A 16,847-nucleotide genomic window follows, 5' to 3' on the forward strand; every position below is an offset into this window, starting at 1 on the left:
GATGGATTAATTAGGTTTAATAGATTCATCTCGCGAATTAGACTCCATCTGTGCAATTAGTTTTATAATTAGCTCATGCTTAGTCCTCCTAATTAGCATCCGAACATCCGATATGACACTGTTAAAGTTTTAGTACCTAGTATCCAAACACCCCCTCAAATTTTATTAGGATAAGATGACCAAGCGTAGAAATTTCATCACCTCCTGTTGTCATCTAGCGTATCAGTCAGATCTTCCTACAAGTTACGGATAAAGCAGCGGTCGCGGCCCACGTTCGTGCGCTGAGAATTCCCACAAAAGAAGGCACTTGCCACAAGAAAAAAAGCAGCGGCGCATAGACGAGTTCAGCCCCCAGATCCGAGGCAGCACATGGGGATCTACCGAGAGAAGAAATTCTTGCAAGTTGCAATGAACAAGTTATCCTACTGGCCAAGGCCAATCCATCACTGGGGAGGTGGTGTCGCTTTGCACTGCGTGGAAGAACAATCAGCGGCGGCAACTGGCAGGCAGCTTTGTGCTGTGCTCCAGGATATGCTGCCGGCCGAAGCAAAATGCGGCGGGGCTACAAGCCTAGAACTGATCTCAACGTCATGAACAGTGAGACTGAGACAGGTGACAGGTCCGGCCATCCTATCCGGGTCAGTATCCCTCATCCGCATCCTGTACCACACGCCTTCCCACCGAATCTTTTGCGCTATCCGTCTAGCCCCAGCCTAATCAGGTCCGTCAAGTTGATTCGATGCACTGATGGCAGCCTTGTATCTGCATTGATCGTGGCATAGAGTACGATGCTTCTACTGCACCGCACCAAGCTTTTTTTTTTGTACTGCGGTTAGTTTGATGATGCGAAACTGTTTGCAGCACCGTCATGGTTTGATCATGGAAGGAAGAAAATTTTCGCCTCATCGCGTCACCGACGCCTTAGCTAGGTTAGGTAGTTCGATCTTGTTACCACAAGTCTTGGAAGGAAGAAAGTTTCCGTTTCATCGCGTCACCGACGCCTAGATAGGCAGTTCGATCCTGTGATCCAACTTGCTGATCTTAACAAGATTACGCCGGAATTGACAGGCACCCTACCCTCCAGAAAAACAATTTCAGAATGGATCCTCTCCTCCTTGCACAACCCTGCCTGGCCACCTGATCCGCTTGCCCAGACGAAGTGTATATGCGACCTACCATCAATTCAGTTTGCAGTGTTCATCACTTCACCCGATCATCCCAACCAGAGGCGCGTACCACCGACAGATAACCGAATCGATATTTTGCATCGATTCTTATGATTGAACCAAAATTTTAATCAAAGTCTTCCAAACTTCCGAGTCAGTGACCCATCCGAAGAACACTGCAGTTATGAATTATGATCAAATTGAACACCAGCCAGATGAACGACCCAGCTGGCAAAATCTTGAAGCACTGAAAAGATTAAGAAAACGGGATGAATGATTGCTTGGAGGAACTTATCCATCAATCAAGCGGAGAACAGTGCGGCATCAGCCAGCGTACCAAACTCTCAAGGGTTTTAAAAAGGACACCCCAATTGAGTTCGAGTGGCCGGTTCGCACGCATTAATCAATGCGAAATCTTTGCTTCCCTGGCCCAATAGTTAGGGCCTTATCCGAACAGATACGCCTCCTTGTCTTGCTAATCGCGCACACGCACACCCCTCCTGGCGTTCGCATCGTCCGCGTCGGCGGCGAACTCTTGGTGGTGGTGGTGGTGGGTGGGTCGCCGTCCGCCGTCAGCAAGTTACGCGGTGCGGTCGAGCCATCGAGGATCCTGTCAGCTGGGGTCTGCGCGCTGGGATGGCGGTGACACGTAAGGAAGGCGCTGGAGACACGTGGGTGCGGCCGATTGATTGACCGCGAGGCTGGGCTTGCCCCACGTGGCGGTTCGACCCTGCGCCCTGCGGTGCCGGCCGTTGGTATCCACAAAATTATCCAGACCAAGGCAAAGACTAAGGTCCCATTTTCTTCGACTGACTTATTTTTAGCACCCGTCACATCGAATATTTAGATACTAATTAGGAGTATTAAATGTAGATTATTTACAAAATCTATTACATAAGACGAATCTAAACGGCGAGACGAATATATTAAGCCTAATTAGTCCATGATTTGACAATGTGTTGCTACAGTAAACATTTGCTAATGATGGATTAATTAGGCTTAATAGATTCGTCTCGCCGTTTAGATTCGTCTTATGTAATGGGTTTTGTAAATAGTCACCCCTAATCAACGGAACACTGTGCGGGGCTCATCTGATTAGTTCCTGCTTCGGTTTTGGCCACATGTAATTGTGCTTGGACGACTGTCTACAATTTTTTTTTGAAAGGGAGAACTGCATTAGAAGGTAAAACTGTACATCCATGCCATTTTGCAGGAAACACCCCGGTACATATGAAAATCACGCACACACCCGGCGATGCCTCCGTTGATGTCTCCATGGCCGGCAATCCAAGTAGAACGCCGGAGCGCAGCCGTATCCAGTTTCCCCCTCTCTCTCCGGCGCTGGCGAGGCCACCAGAGACGAGGGGAAACAGTGGAATCGCCGCCGGAGCCGAAGATATTGCCTGTCGCCGCCTTATTTTATTGTAGCAAGGACAAAAAAAGTCGAGAGGGAAGCGACGGTCTGCAAAGTTTTATGCACCATAATACGTGGATTGTTGTCTAGTTGTCAACTACAAAGTTTGTGTAGAGATTTCCTTTGCTACGAAGTTCAAATAGAAATAAGCGCAATGGTTAGTGATCATTTTTTGATGTAAATAAAAAATATTGAATCTTTCAAAAACATACTAGATGATAATCAGGTATCGTAGAGTTTGATGCAAGCTTAGATATTCTACCGTCAACTTCTTAATTTTACTTCTTTCCATCACAACCATTCATTTATAACTTAGAGCATTCGCTATTTTTGACAAGGCTATACGATTTAGAGTGTGGTCAGAATTAAATATCTTATTGAATTATTACGTCCATCAATTGTGATAGATAGAGCTTCAGAGCTTCAGAAAAATTATGCACTTAGAGATGTTACATTTTTAAAAGAATTCTTCATCGTACTTATACATAATTTGCGACTTCATATGAATGACATATATAAATATATAAATAGGTAAGAGCTAAGAGGCAGGATGTTCTCTCCATAAAAACCGATCGTTAACGCTCGAAATAAACCACATCCACCCTAGAAACAGCAAAGCAAAACCATCTAGAAGCAAACCCATTCGGTGACTCGGTGGCACCAGCAGGCAGAGAACCGCCCCTATCCGCCAAATACAATCTTCTCGGAGGCCCTTTGTCGTAAAGTGACCAAAGCAAATATAGATATCCCGATATCCCGAGGAAATGTCCGGAAACCCCACCTCTGCACCGAGGCGAAGCTCCATAGAAAACGACGCCGCCCGAGCGGCCACAGCGCAGCCCGCCGCCTCAAAACCTCAGACACAAGCTGCTCCGTTCCCTCCACATTAATCCTCCCCCCACGCCCTCCCTCCTTCCTCTTCCCCATCGGTCTCGCCGCCATTCCCCCTGGCCTGCTGCTGCTGCTGTTCCCCAAATCCAACCCTTCGGTTCCACCGCCCGCCCGAGCTCCCGATCCGGCCTTCCGCGCCGTCGCGGTCGCCTTGCGCGCAGCAAGGAGCAAGCCATGGACGAGGTCCCTGCGGCCGCCGGCGTCCTCGACTTCCGACCCGGTTCTTCTCCCCCAGGCGACTCCACCGCTCCCCGCCGCGCCGCGGAGTGCTCACCTGACACCGGTAAGGTCCTCCTCTTCCGCCGCAACGGCTTCCCGCTCGACGCTGTTCTCTGGCTTTGCGCGGTTGGTGGTGAATGGAACGCCCAACCCGTGCCGTGGTCGGTAAACGGAAGACCAATAATCCCCGCTGCCGTGGCGGTTGAACGGAATAGCAACCGCCGTCTGTTTGACTGCTCGCTGATGATTTTTGCTGCTAACTTTTGTTTACTTCTTCGTTTCATGATTCGATTTGGCTTGGTCTGCTCTGGGTGCAGGCTGTGCAGAGGAGGCGCCGGGTGTTCCGGGTTTCGAAGACAAAGGCGCCGTTGCAGCGGAGTTGACGGGGTCAAATTCGACCGGTTCCGGGAGCCAGGCTGTGAGTGGTGATACGTCCGGAGGCCCTGCCGTCGGTGATGCCGAAGACGTGGAGGTTTTGTGCTCAGAGAATGGCGCCGAGCTCGAATTGGCGGAACCTGGTGTTTTGGATGTCAGATTAGGGGATCCAGTGGTGGGACGCCATGGCCGGAAGTCGGATGGTACTGGTTTTGGCTCTGATGAAGCTGGTGAAGTGGATGGGATTTCACTGGTTGAGGTGTCCCCATCAGATGCCAGTTCAAGTTTTGATGGCACTAGGTCGATTGGTGGTTACTCTCTCGTGGAGGGGTCTGTGCCTGAGGCCAGTGGCGCCCAAGGATGTGAACAAGAGGTGCAGGAAGTACCTACAGGGACCCCTATGGCTGTGGGGTTCCCCAATGGGAATTTGAGTTCTGGACTTGTAGTTCGGCCGAATGATGCTGTGGATGGTAGAAATGGCCTTGCCGGAGGGGAATTGGAATTGCCTGTTGATGGTGATGATGCCCAGGAGTCCACAGAGATGGCTGGTATCTTGTGCAATGAAAGAGTGGAGGGAATAGAGACGAATTTTGGGGAACGTGAGGCCTCAAATGGTTCTACTGTGTGTGACGGAGTGGACAGGATGGAGATGAGTTTGGATGACTCTGAGGCTTCGGACGGCTCAACCACACAGGATTCTGATACTGACGTCGAGACAGAGTCGAGTGGTTCTAGTATAGAGGAACAAGATGCAGGATACGGAGCCCATATCCCTCAATTGGTATGTGTTTCTAGCAAACTCCTGTAGGAACTAGGTGCTACTTGTCAACGTTGCTATATTTCCTAGGACTTTGTTGATGCTTTTCCTTTGTAGTTCCATTAGCACTTCATCTGAAGTGTTAATTTTGATTTGCCAAGTTCCTGGCATGGAATCATAAAAGCTAGCTATAGAGTTAAGCTACTATGGGTAGAAATTCTTCTCTCAAGATAGTTGAATTCTTAATAAAGTGTATTGGTCATTTATCTTTCCCGTGATGCATTTTTAAAATTTATCTATGAGTCAGCACCTCATCTATGACGAGGATTGAGGAGCAATGAGTTGCAGACTTGCCGTGCATTCAGTGTGCATCCTATTTTCTTATGCAATTCACTTATGTCACAGCATTCTGTTTTTGTGAGGATCTGTTTTAATCCAGTACTCTGCTCATTTATAGAGATTCTGGATCAGTTATAGTCAGTAGCTGATTTATCTTTCTTTTTTTATAAGGCTATATATGTCCTAGTAAGGGACCACTTTTATACTTACTTTCTTGAGAGTTGGGACAATGCATATAGTGAAGTGAGACACTGGGATTGGCATCCATTGTGACCTGGATGCATCCATGCACAATTATAATCTGGTGGCATGTGCTTATTTCAAAATGGGTTACCTTTCCGGAAAAATGTAGATGGTTCTTTAAACCTGGCTTGTGCTGTTATATTAATATACTCATCGGAGGACAGAGACGGTCGAAATTCTGAGGTTAGTGAATGATGTGTATGTCTCTTCTTTTCCCTTGTAGGATCAAGCAATCTGCAAGGTGAACAGAGAAAACAACACATCAGGAGTGAAGAACTCTGAGAGGTATTATTTTTCTTTATTACTTTAAGTAATAAGTAGTTTTACAACATAAGCTGTCGTATAGCTTTGGTTTGTTTTCACACATAACTTTGATGATGTTTTCACACATTCCTTGGTGAATTGTGGAAAATTAAAAGATTTAAGCATATCATTTCAATGTTCAATTTGTCACAGGATGACTTCAGTATCGGAATCAACACTTGTGCTGGCTTCAGGTGCAGCAATGTTACCACATCCTTCAAAGGTACTGCATCCAGGATTAAATTATTTGGGATGATTTTTGTATTTAATTTGCATGTGCTTCTTTATTCCAAGACAAAACAAAAGATACTAGGTTGCCATGCTGATAATAGTGCAGTCACTGTTTTTAAACAAAAAAGGATGCTGCACATGGCTTTCTTTTGCTTCTGGCTCATTTCTTGCTCTTTGAATATTTCTCTTGATTTCATACCTGTTAAATTTTCCAGGTATCGACAGGTGGTGAAGATGCATATTTTATAGCTAGTGACGGCTGGTTTGGCGTGGCAGATGGAGTTGGTCAGTGGTCATTTGAAGGTAAACAATTTTTTTTTCTCCACTGTGGCTCTGTGCTCAAGTCCATCCCCAGCATGTGAATTTTCACTCCATGCCTTGTTTCTTAAGTTGTACCATACTTGCTTTTGAGAAGTGATTCTTTACTGGCATAGGGGCATTCATTACCATTCCCAGATGCTGAACACAAGTCTGTGCCCTTTTCTTTCACACTGGGTGTATTTACGGTTAAAAGCTGGTCACTTGGCATCAACAGTAATTTGGAACCGCACGAGGGCAAGGGAAATGAGAAACATGTTTGTTGACTATAGTGAATGCTTTAAATCTTAATGAGTATTGCCTTACAATCGTGTGAATAATATTCCATGTCTAATATTAAGACTTTTTGAGATTGCTCTTAATGGGATGCGGAATGTTTGCATAACAATTAAAATTAAGATTTGGGGATCTAAACATCATGCGGTAAGTTCAGGACAATGCACTGCAACAGACCTGGTTGCAATTACTGGAGCAAGGATGAAATGTTCATGACGTAAGCATGGGATGTCCATGATCAAAGGTGATAGGGACGAGATACTGACTATAAACCTAAATGATGATAGTTACATTCCTTCTGTTCCTATCAAATGTTTCAAGACACTAGAAATAAGTGACATGGGTACTGTAGTATAGTAAGATGCCAAATTGACAAATCTATAGCAGTTGGCAGTTGAATTTGTTATTGCTTGAGAGTTATGGGTAAAGTTGACATCCAATCTGCCGGTAACTAAGCCGAATGCGGGTTAGGTCAATGACAAATAGGTTGTGCTAGATAAACATTGTATTACCAGTTGCCACACAAACTGGACAAAATCATGGGAGGTAAACATGGCAACAGGACCAAATGCAACTTTACCTGTTCTCCAGTTTAAAAAATGAAATGAAGTTCTGTAGTCAGATTGGAAACTAAAGGAACTTTACAAGCCTAGACCTGAATACAATTTAGCCTGGCATTAACTAAAAGAAAAAAGATTGCATGCAGGCACTAAGGTATTTTGTATAGACACCTATTGCTTGTCGTATTTCATATATGTACTGGACACGTTCCAAAGGAGCACCCGGTCGTTAGAGTCCATGTGTGTTGTTGGTGCCTCTGAATGAAATCCAATGATCATTTCTACCAATTGTGTTCCTTATCTTTAGGTCCATTAGTTCGAAGCACCTATGAATTTGATTTTTCATCTCATAATGTGTGACACTTATAATTGTTGATGGAATTTTCGTCTCAGGGATCAATGCTGGACTTTATGCGAGAGAACTTATGGATGGTTGCAAAAAGATTGTAATAGAGACTCAAGGAGCTCCAGGGATGAGAACTGAGGAAGTTCTTGCAAAGGCTGCAGATGAAGCACGGTCCCCTGGTTCTTCCACTGTTTTAGTTGCTCACTTTGATGGACAGGTATGTTCTTTGGTTGAGCTTAAGACTCAGGCCCCCTATTTTTTCATATCTACTGATGGTTGATTCTATACGTAGTGTTCTCAGAACTACTTGGTGTTCATGAACTCATTGATATCGCAGGTCCTTCATGCATCGAATATTGGAGATTCTGGCTTCCTTGTGATAAGGAATGGAGAGGTCTACAAAAAATCAAACCCGATGACTTATGGTTTCAATTTCCCGTTGCAAATTGAAAAGGGTGATGACCCTTTAAAACTTGTACAGGTGCCCTTCCACACTCTGCTGATATTGATTTCCTATTGTAAGCTTTATCAGAATTTTGTACTTAGGCTGTTCTTAACTTGCAGAAATACACGATCGATCTGGGAGAAGGTGATGTCATTGTAACAGCAACAGATGGTCTCTTCGACAATGTCTACGAGGAAGAAGTAGCTGGCATTGTCGCCAAATCATTACAAGCCGATCTCAAGCCCACGGTCAGTACTCATTGCGCAAAACCAAATGAGCATTTTCTTTATGCTACAGAACAGAACCTAATGAACAGCCCTCATAGAAGAACACTGATAGGCAAGAATGATCCTCTGACACGAACCGTGTTACGAAACATTGCAGGAGATTGCTGAGATCCTGGTTGCTAGAGCAAAGGAAGTGGGGCGGTGTGGATTTGGAAGTAGCCCATTTTCGGACGCAGCCCTTGCAGCTGGGTACTTGGGTTACTCCGGGGGCAAGCTGGATGATGTAACGGTCGTTGTATCTATTGTTCGGAAATCTGAAGTTTAAACTATAAACAAGCACTCAAAGTTCAGTGCAGCTCCGTGTTTTTGCTACAGCTGCACTCGCTGGCTAATGCCCATGAGCATTTTGTGCGTCATGAGCACAGCCCTGGCTTACGTTAAGCCAAACGTGTATACAGTTATATACATACTACTAAGGTTGTATCCGTATCTCTTTGAGCACGACCCCAGTAAGTCGCGGACCGTTCAGTGAACTTTGTGCTCGTGCGATTTGATGCGCTTCGGCTTCTGTCTAGAGTACGGCAGGAGGAAACCCATTCGTCACTTGTAACGTTATTGATTTATTGTGCGTAGCAATGAAATCCACGAACAATGCACGTTCAAAAGTGGCGCAAAACGGAACGGGAATTTTCACAAGATACATCTCGGTACAGGGGCTAATGGGCTATACGCTTCTCATCTGTGGTCAGACAGAGGGGTAAGACGAGTGCACGGACTAATGAACATGACAGGTAAGCCCAGCTCACAAAACACGGTACACAAGCAGAGTCGCGGCAACAGCTGATGCAGCCAAGGTGGTCTGTGCCGTTGATGCCGAGAGGCTGGCCGCGCCAGAACGCGCTGGGGAGGGAGCTGCAGCTGGAGTGTTGGAGTCGCTCCCGGTTCCTGCCGGTGCCGGTGATTCCGAAGGGGTTGCTGACGGCGGCGACTGCCCGAAGAATGGGGCAGCTCCGGCAGATGGAGCCGGAACTGAAACAGCGTGAAAGTTTGTCAGTCGTCTGAAACACAAAGGCAAAGTTCTTGGAATTCTTTCTAGCCTTCTAGGCATGAAGTAAATTCCCTCTCATAAGCTGCAAAGGATGCTAAATTTGCTTCAGTAACCAAACGTACCTGGAGACGCGCTGGGCACACCAGGAACAGCAACTGCATTGGCAACAGCGAGAACGAGATCATCCGTTAGTCAGACGATCGCACCAAGGCATCGGGACGCACAGCTCCACGATTGCAGAGGCAAGAAACAGCACCAGGACGTACCGTGGCACTTGCTGACGGGCGGCGTCTTGACCTTGCACGCGGCGGGCAGCTGCAGGGCCTTGGTCATGTTGAGGGAGATGCCGAGGTTCTGGCCGCCCTGGAACACCTGGCAGAGGCAGGCCACCTCGTTGCGCACCACGTCCTTGAGCCCCGAGCAGCAGGTCGGGTCGGGCGTCGCCACCGTGCTCCCCTCCTGCACGTAGCTCAGGCACCCCGCCAGGCTCAGCAGCGCGTCCGTGCAGTCCGCGGCCGGCGCCGGCGCCGGCGCGGCCGCCGTGGCGCCATCGACGCGGACGGTGGTGGTGGCTAATAGCGCCGCGAGCGCGAGGATGGACATGGCCGTCGTCGTCCTAGCCACGGCCGCCATTGTCCGATTCTGCCGGCGTCGTGCTTGTGCTGTGTAGATGCGAGACTAGCGGTCGATAGCGCTACTTGTAGTAGTACTGGCACTAGCGGGATTCGGTCCGGTTCGCGGAATGTGGCGTTGGGAAATGAGGAAGTGCACGGGTTTATGTGGAGACGGACTGCCACGGCCGCTTCAGCGGTCAGCACACGGCACTAGTGGGGAGTTCGGTTGGTGTCTCCCCGCTGACAGAAAACAAGAGGTGGTAGCACCACGGGTAGTGGCACACCACTTGGCGTTCGCACACGGTAGTCTACGAGCCGTTTTGGTGGTCGCAGGCTCTATCAAGTGGCTGTGATGGAAGATGGATAGTTGGATCGCTGACGAGTGTTGCGTTGCATGATCGGGCTGGCGATTAAACAAAGTGAAGGGCGGCTGCGGCTAGCCTATCGCTTTTTTCCCGAGCGGCGGTGCGCCTGAAATGATGACGTGCCCTGCTGCGGCTGTGGCTTTGAGATAGCGAACGGACCGAGCGGATTGAGAATTTTTCCCGCTTTCAAAAGGGATCATGATCGATTCCACGGGATTATGGCAAGAACTCTCTCTCTTGACCACCCAACCCAGCTAGTTGAGCGAGCGAAGCGGAGGACACCAGGCGATAAGGAAGTGGGCTAGCTACTTTTTGGAAAGATTAATGGTGGGCGGCATGGAATGGGAGAAGGAAAGAGCGCGCGCACGACGGCACGGGCAATGGAATCCACCACGAGCCGTGGCCCGCGGTTGGGACCAAAAAGCACGGCCACGCCAAAGCAAAGTTCACACAAGGTGTGGCGCACGCCCGCCTCAAAAAACCTTCTCCTTTTTTGAGAACCTTCTCCTTTTCGTGCGAGTCTGAACCCAACGACCGACTCGGCCTGATGTCTGCTTACGCCGCCGCGTCGAATTGCTCACGTCACTATCAGCCAAACACGACACGTCGCCGGTATAAAAGTCAAGCACTCCAGAACCATACAAAACAGACTAAATTCAATGTCATATAGCCACAAAAAGTGAACAAGATGTTCGCAAATTTAATGGTTCCGTAGTGTTCAGCTGGATCTGCTTAACAGCAATGCAGACTCACACTAATTTGAAGCCATGATATTGCCGCTGATGGAGCGGAAGAAATGGGAAATGCCTAACATAGAGCGATGGCGGCGACGGCAGTTACCAGCACGGCTCCCGTGGAGGCAGCTAGGCCGGCGGCACCGGAAGCAAGCATGTCCGTGGGTGGCGCAGAGTCCTGGGCGGATGGAGGTGTGGCCACCGTCGGAGCTGGACTTGGATTCGGTGGTGACGCGATCACTGGAGCTGGAGCTGCACGGCACAATGGCGCGACGCGTTAGCCTTAAGCCACTGCTGATTTCCAGTTCAGTTCCGTATGCGATCTGGCAAGCCACAAATGCAAACTACACTGACACAAAGTTAAGGTCACGGCTTACCAGGTGGCTTTGGAGATGGAATTACGGGGGTTCCTGCTGCTGGAGCTGCACGAACAGATTGTTAAGCATCAGAGTTACGAATCAGAAATTCAGAGTGCGACTTAATTTTTCAGTATTAAGAAGAAGGGCTTAGAAAATGCAAAAGATAAAAACTTAATGGGCCATATTGGACCAATTCTTCGGTACAAGATGAGCCCACGGGCCCTGGCGAGCCCAACCAACCGAGCCCGCCCCAATCTTACGCGGTGCACGGCGAACAAGTGCATCGATCACGACGGTGTTGCGCTCGTACCTGGCGTCGGCGGCGGCAGCGGGGCTGGAACTGCGGGCGAGGGCGCGGGTGCCGTGACGGGGGAATGCACCGGCTTCATCGGCGCGGGTGCCGCGGCGACGGGCATCAGCGGAGCCGGAGCAGGCCGTGGCGTGACTGACGGCACGGGCGCCACGACGGGGCTAGAAGGCGGCTGCGCGCCCGGCGCGGACACCGGTTGTTGCACGGGCGAGATCGACGGGGCAGCGGTGGGCTGAGCGGCCGCGGCCGCGGCCTCGCCCGACACGGCGCGGCGATGGTGGAACGCCCTTGTGGCGGAATACAACGGGAAGGTGAAAGCATCTGCAGCAACGGGGACAAACTTAGCACGCATATATGTACGTAAATAAACAAACTAACGAAGTAGAAGTCTTCAGATTGATGATGGAATCTGAAACAAAGAACACACGATACTGTTCGATGGGAACCTCCTAATGCAACGCACGGTTAACTTACTTGATTCTACTACGGTGGCCGCGGCGCAGAGCACCAACGCCAGGACGGCGCCGCTCTTCTGCAGCCGCCTAGGCATGGCGGCTACGGCGAGGCTGGCAGGGTTAGGTCAGAACGGCGCCTTGGATTGTTGCTCTCGCGGGGCTAGTCTAAAATAAACATTTGTGTTTTCTAAAATAAACTTTATGTTTCCTACGGAGTATTATATACTGTATTTTTTTTAAAAAAAGGTGGGTTTGTTGCTCTCCGCAGTTTCCTTTCATATTCCGTTGAGACTTTTTAGAAAAAAATATTGCTTACGGGTGCAGAGATTTGCTCCATAATCCCAGTAAATATACATCCACAAGAATCCTTAAGCTAGCGTTTTCCTTAGATACAATTTCACGTATTCTCCTGCCAATGATGGATCATATTAATAGACATTGATAAGTTGCAGAAAAAGAAAGTAGTAAACTCTAGAAAAAGTTTAGAGTTGACACTATACTATTAGTTTGTTTGCGAGTCGTGCTACAAATTAATCTTAAGATCTGCAGGACTAATCCCCTATGGATGCTTAAGTGGCAGAGTGTATATTGAATGGCAAACACGTGTGTATTTGATTGGGTTACCGTGATTCGAAATAACGAGGCAATAAGATGTTACAACTTATCTCTTATGGAATGGGATGATACACAGCTCTCGTGTGTATTCTAGAAAAAATATTAGAAGTCAGGAACAGACAGACGAAATGCAGAATGCACTTACGTTAAGCCCAATAGCCCATTCAGGATCTGGCCTTCTACTGGGCCAGTGGGCCTCAAAACCAGGCCTAAATGCACTCTTGCGAAAAGACCCTGTAGACCTCTGAAATTGATGAGTCTCTCGCTAACGGGAGTGAGGAGTCCCTGAGGCGATTCGCCGATTCCTGAATTCCTCCACCAGCGGTCCAGCCAAGTGCCCCCAATTCACAACGCATCCTCGTCTCCTCTCCCACCCTCCGCTAACCCTAGCGACTGCCGCGCTCTCTTGATCTCCGCGGGGAGCTCCAGATCTGCAGGCGGGCGGCCCGGCGTCCGGATCGGGAAGCGAAGATGACGGAGGCTTGGGTGCGGAACAAGCCGGGGATGGCCAGCGTCAAGGAGATGCCGCTGGTGCAGGACGGCCCGCCGCCGGGCGGGTTCGCGCCCGTGCGCTACGCGCGCCGGATCCCCACCTCGGGGCCCAGCGCCACCGCCATCTTCCTCACCGCCTTCGGCGCCTTCGCGTATGGCATGTACCAGGTCGGCCAGGGGAACAAGGTCCGCCGGTAAGTGCGCACTCAGCCCATTTAGGTGGCCGCCTCTTACATCGCGCTTATCATTAACCTCGGAAATGGATTAACGATGGTTCGTATACAAATCGATGTATCGCATTCTAATTGATATGTTGTTGAATTAGTCTGTAGCTGATGTAATATCACTCTATTCAAACTACTACTAGTTGGCTAATTTCAGTGGAACCAGATCATTGTACTTTAGCTGTCTGTCTAAGTTAAGAGTCAGGTAGTTTTCAATCAGCAGTTGTTCATATGGGTACTGAGGGTTCTGAAACTTGCGGTAACAATGCATCTTCTTGCTGCAACAATGCAGCTTCTTGGTTGCACGATGTATACAAATACGTACTTAACAGAAGAAAAATGATCAAGATTGCGATTTAGTCGCTAGACTGTCTTGGATATCATCTGCTCATGTACTAAAATTGTTTAGCTATGGAAGTAGAGGTGAATTGCAGAATGAGAATGATGGCTTCAAATTGATCAGTGACAAATCCATACAAATTTGTTAAGTCTGACTGCATCCTTGAACCCACATCAGTTTAATTTTTAACCTTAAATTCTGATACCTTCAAAGTTAGATATTCGTTCTAAATACTATCCAGATCCTAAAACTTAGCATTTGGCCTCCAAGTCAGCTAAAAACCACATGTATCATTGTCACATCAGTGTCGAGTTGAACAAAAGCACTCTAGGTTTTATATGTGATTGGTGGCGGTGTTTGGGGGTGGGGGTAAAGTAGACATATTTGATTGTTAAGAGGTTTTGCTAATCAGTCTGTTCCAAAGTTTAGGGTTGAAAAAATTGAGGGATGCCAGAGTTTAAGGTTGAAATGTAGAGTTTCCCTTCTTTTGAGTATTCGATAGCTCAAAAGGCCATAAATTACATTGGCCACAGGCCACCAGCATATTCACACGCAATTTAGGTTTCAGAGGCAGCAATAGCTTAGCTTGGTAGGCCTAACTCCTAAATTTATTCTGCTGCCATTTGACATTAGTATTCAATTGTGAAAATGGATATGTTCTTTTCTGAAAGACCTGAAAATGGATTTGTAATTGATGTGATTATTGCATGATTATCGTACCCTTTCCCCAGTAGTTTTCTTTAATGGGCAAATTTTAGGACGCCAAGTTCTAATAGCCCACCACATATTTCTTCCTTCTGTTATGTTTCTTGAATTTTTTTTTCTGTGTATTTACTTCTAAGCATGCGAACTGGCTTAGATATATGATATGACGTGATGCTAAATTATTCTGCTATTCAAGTTTTACCTCAGCATGCTTGTAATTTCTTTGCTGTATTTACTAGTAGTTGTGTGATTTTTGCATCCATGATGCGTTTGTGTTTTAGCTTCACTAGCATTACGTTCTCAATATGGCCTGTTAGTTCATTTGATTTTTCACATCCATGTTATATTTGTCTTGAGGTTCATCAGTCTTTTAGCTTCATGGGGTTAAATTGTTCATGCAGTGCACTCAAAGAAGAGAAAATTGCTGCCCGTAGTGCTATACTGCCGATGCTCCAAGCTGAAGAGGATGAAAGGTACTACTCAATGCTGTCTGTCATTTTCATCGGTGTAATATTTTCTCTGGCATTCACATAACACTTGAGGTCCATGGTCCATGATACTATTGTAGATTTGTCAAAGAGTGGAAGAAGTATCTTGAGGAGGAGGCTAGGATCATGAAAGATGTCCCAGGATGGAAGGTTGGCGAGAGCGTGTACAACTCTGGGAAATGGATGCCTCCGGCTACTGGTGAACTCCGCCCTGAGGTTTGGTAAGGGCCTGCTCGGCACTGGAAATGGCATCATGTCATGAGGACATGAATAAGGCTTCTAAACCTGGTTACTTTCAAATTTTTACCAAGGATCAGCTCTTTAAACACCTCTGTATTTGTTGTGCTGTATGAAAGTTGGCTGGTTAATAATTGGACATATCAAGCAGACTTCCCTGTCTTCTAAATTTTGAACTATGCTTGGACGTTTATGTAAACATCATTTCCTTGCTGTGATGTGTCGTGACAGTCCCCGGTGTTTCCTCTTTCTGTAGTCATGCATAAACATGGAAACCATTTTATTCGAGAAAGTTTGAAATACAAAGATGTTACCTGCGTGCTTCACATGAGTAGCCATTGCCTTATCACATTATAAATCTCGGTGGACCTTTTGTGAACTTTAGGCCCTTAATAGTTGATGCGTAGCATCGTGGTTGCCTTTCGGCATCTCACGATTGACCTGGGGTTGGACGCTAACTCGACGAGGTGCTAAACTTTAGGAGAATCACATCGGATGTTCGGATGCTAATTAGGAGGATTAAATATGAGCTAATTATAAAACTAACTGCAGAATTCCTATACTAATTCGCGAGACGAATCTATTAAGCCTAATTAATCCATCATTAGTAAATGGTTATTGTAACACCACATTGTCAAATCCTGGACTAATTAGGCTTAATAGATTCGTCTCGCAAATTAGACTCCATCTGTGCAATTAGTTTTATAATTAAACTATATTTAATACTCCTAATTAGTATCCAAACATCTGATATGACAGGTACTAAAGTTTATTAAGTTTAGGAGGCTACATCCAAACACGCACGGTGCCAAAGAACAAAAGCATAGCACAGTCAGTACCTGTAGGCTGTCACCGCTTCGCCGCGACATACCACAGCCAGCTACAGCCAACAGCTTCAGTCCTTGCACAGTTGGTCTCTACAGGCTCCAAGAATCTGCATCCAATGGAAAGGCCGCTGTGCTCAAGAATTGACGTGCCTCTGCCTGCCTGCCTAGGCCCCCTAGCCTGCCGAGCTGCGTACGGCACACCGTTGACCAAGTGCTCTGCTCGTGCAACGGCGCGTCGCCTCGGCTTGGCAGTCGGCACATCGCAGCAGTGGGTCAGCAACAATGCCGGCCGCCTCGGCCGCAGCCCGCAGCTTCTGTTATCTCCGTGAGTCGTTGAGCATGCGATGCGAGCGAGGACGAGGGAACGAGCGGGAGCAGCCGAGCCCGCGCCCCCAACATTTACTTCAGCGTGCATGGCGCTGTGCCGCTGTCGAAGTAGCAGGGAAGGCACACGGACAGACGCACGGATCCAGAGGCAGATGAGTCGTGGTCGAGTACCAGGGGTCCGTTTGGTACCTCGGATGGAGGTTGGGCTTGCACCAGCTGTGTTTGGAGCCTCGTCGGCCTCCCGGGCTAGGCCATCGCGATGCAAAAGAGTCCTTCCAGCCTGCATCGTGTGGAACGTCAAAATCGATCGTTCCACGCGGTGCAAATATAAACTGGCGCTCGCGAGATGTTAAGGTAATCTTGATTTTTTTCTCCTCACGCTCACAATGTGCCGCCGCTCCCCACGCGCCACCGCCGGTCCACCGCCTCCTTCACCGCGCCATCCTCACCATCGGCGTCAGTCCCGGCCCTAGAGGTCCCACCTGATGTAGCCGTCCTTGTTCCCCATGCCCGACCGTCGACGCCGTTTCCCCATCCACCCCTATCCGATGCACGCGCCAATGGATGCCGCGTCATGGGCCGCCCTTACCCGAGCTT

General features: G+C 48.0%; 3 protein-coding genes across 3 annotated transcripts; 2 read left to right on the forward strand and 1 right to left on the reverse strand.

The window, feature by feature from the left end:
* Window positions 1–3,365: 3,365 nt before the first annotated feature.
* Window positions 3,366–8,599, forward strand: LOC117837762 (probable protein phosphatase 2C BIPP2C1). The gene is made up of 9 exons (XM_034717519.2): window positions 3,366–3,754; window positions 4,008–4,846; window positions 5,628–5,689; window positions 5,861–5,930; window positions 6,154–6,241; window positions 7,486–7,655; window positions 7,776–7,919; window positions 8,003–8,131; window positions 8,268–8,599. The coding sequence occupies exons 1-9, from the start codon at window positions 3,646–3,648 to the stop codon at window positions 8,433–8,435; spliced, it is 1,779 nt and encodes a 592-aa protein (XP_034573410.1). The 5' UTR covers window positions 3,366–3,645; the 3' UTR covers window positions 8,436–8,599.
* Window positions 8,600–8,776: 177 nt separating this feature from the next.
* LOC117837763 (uncharacterized) lies at window positions 8,777–10,072 on the reverse strand. Its single transcript, XM_034717520.2, has 3 exons — window positions 9,425–10,072; window positions 9,281–9,313; window positions 8,777–9,139 (listed from the first exon to the last, which is right to left on the reverse strand). The coding sequence occupies exons 1-3, from the start codon at window positions 9,789–9,791 to the stop codon at window positions 8,913–8,915; spliced, it is 627 nt and encodes a 208-aa protein (XP_034573411.1). The 5' UTR covers window positions 9,792–10,072; the 3' UTR covers window positions 8,777–8,912.
* Window positions 10,073–12,886: 2,814 nt separating this feature from the next.
* On the forward strand, window positions 12,887–15,422 carry LOC117840509 (NADH dehydrogenase [ubiquinone] 1 alpha subcomplex subunit 13-B). Its single transcript, XM_034721020.2, has 3 exons — window positions 12,887–13,296; window positions 14,773–14,844; window positions 14,940–15,422. The coding sequence occupies exons 1-3, from the start codon at window positions 13,082–13,084 to the stop codon at window positions 15,082–15,084; spliced, it is 432 nt and encodes a 143-aa protein (XP_034576911.1). The 5' UTR covers window positions 12,887–13,081; the 3' UTR covers window positions 15,085–15,422.
* Window positions 15,423–16,847: the final 1,425 nt, after the last annotated feature.

Source organism: Setaria viridis, chromosome 9, assembly GCF_005286985.2.
Source record: "Setaria viridis chromosome 9, Setaria_viridis_v4.0, whole genome shotgun sequence".
Taxonomy (NCBI): domain Eukaryota; kingdom Viridiplantae; phylum Streptophyta; class Magnoliopsida; order Poales; family Poaceae; genus Setaria; species Setaria viridis.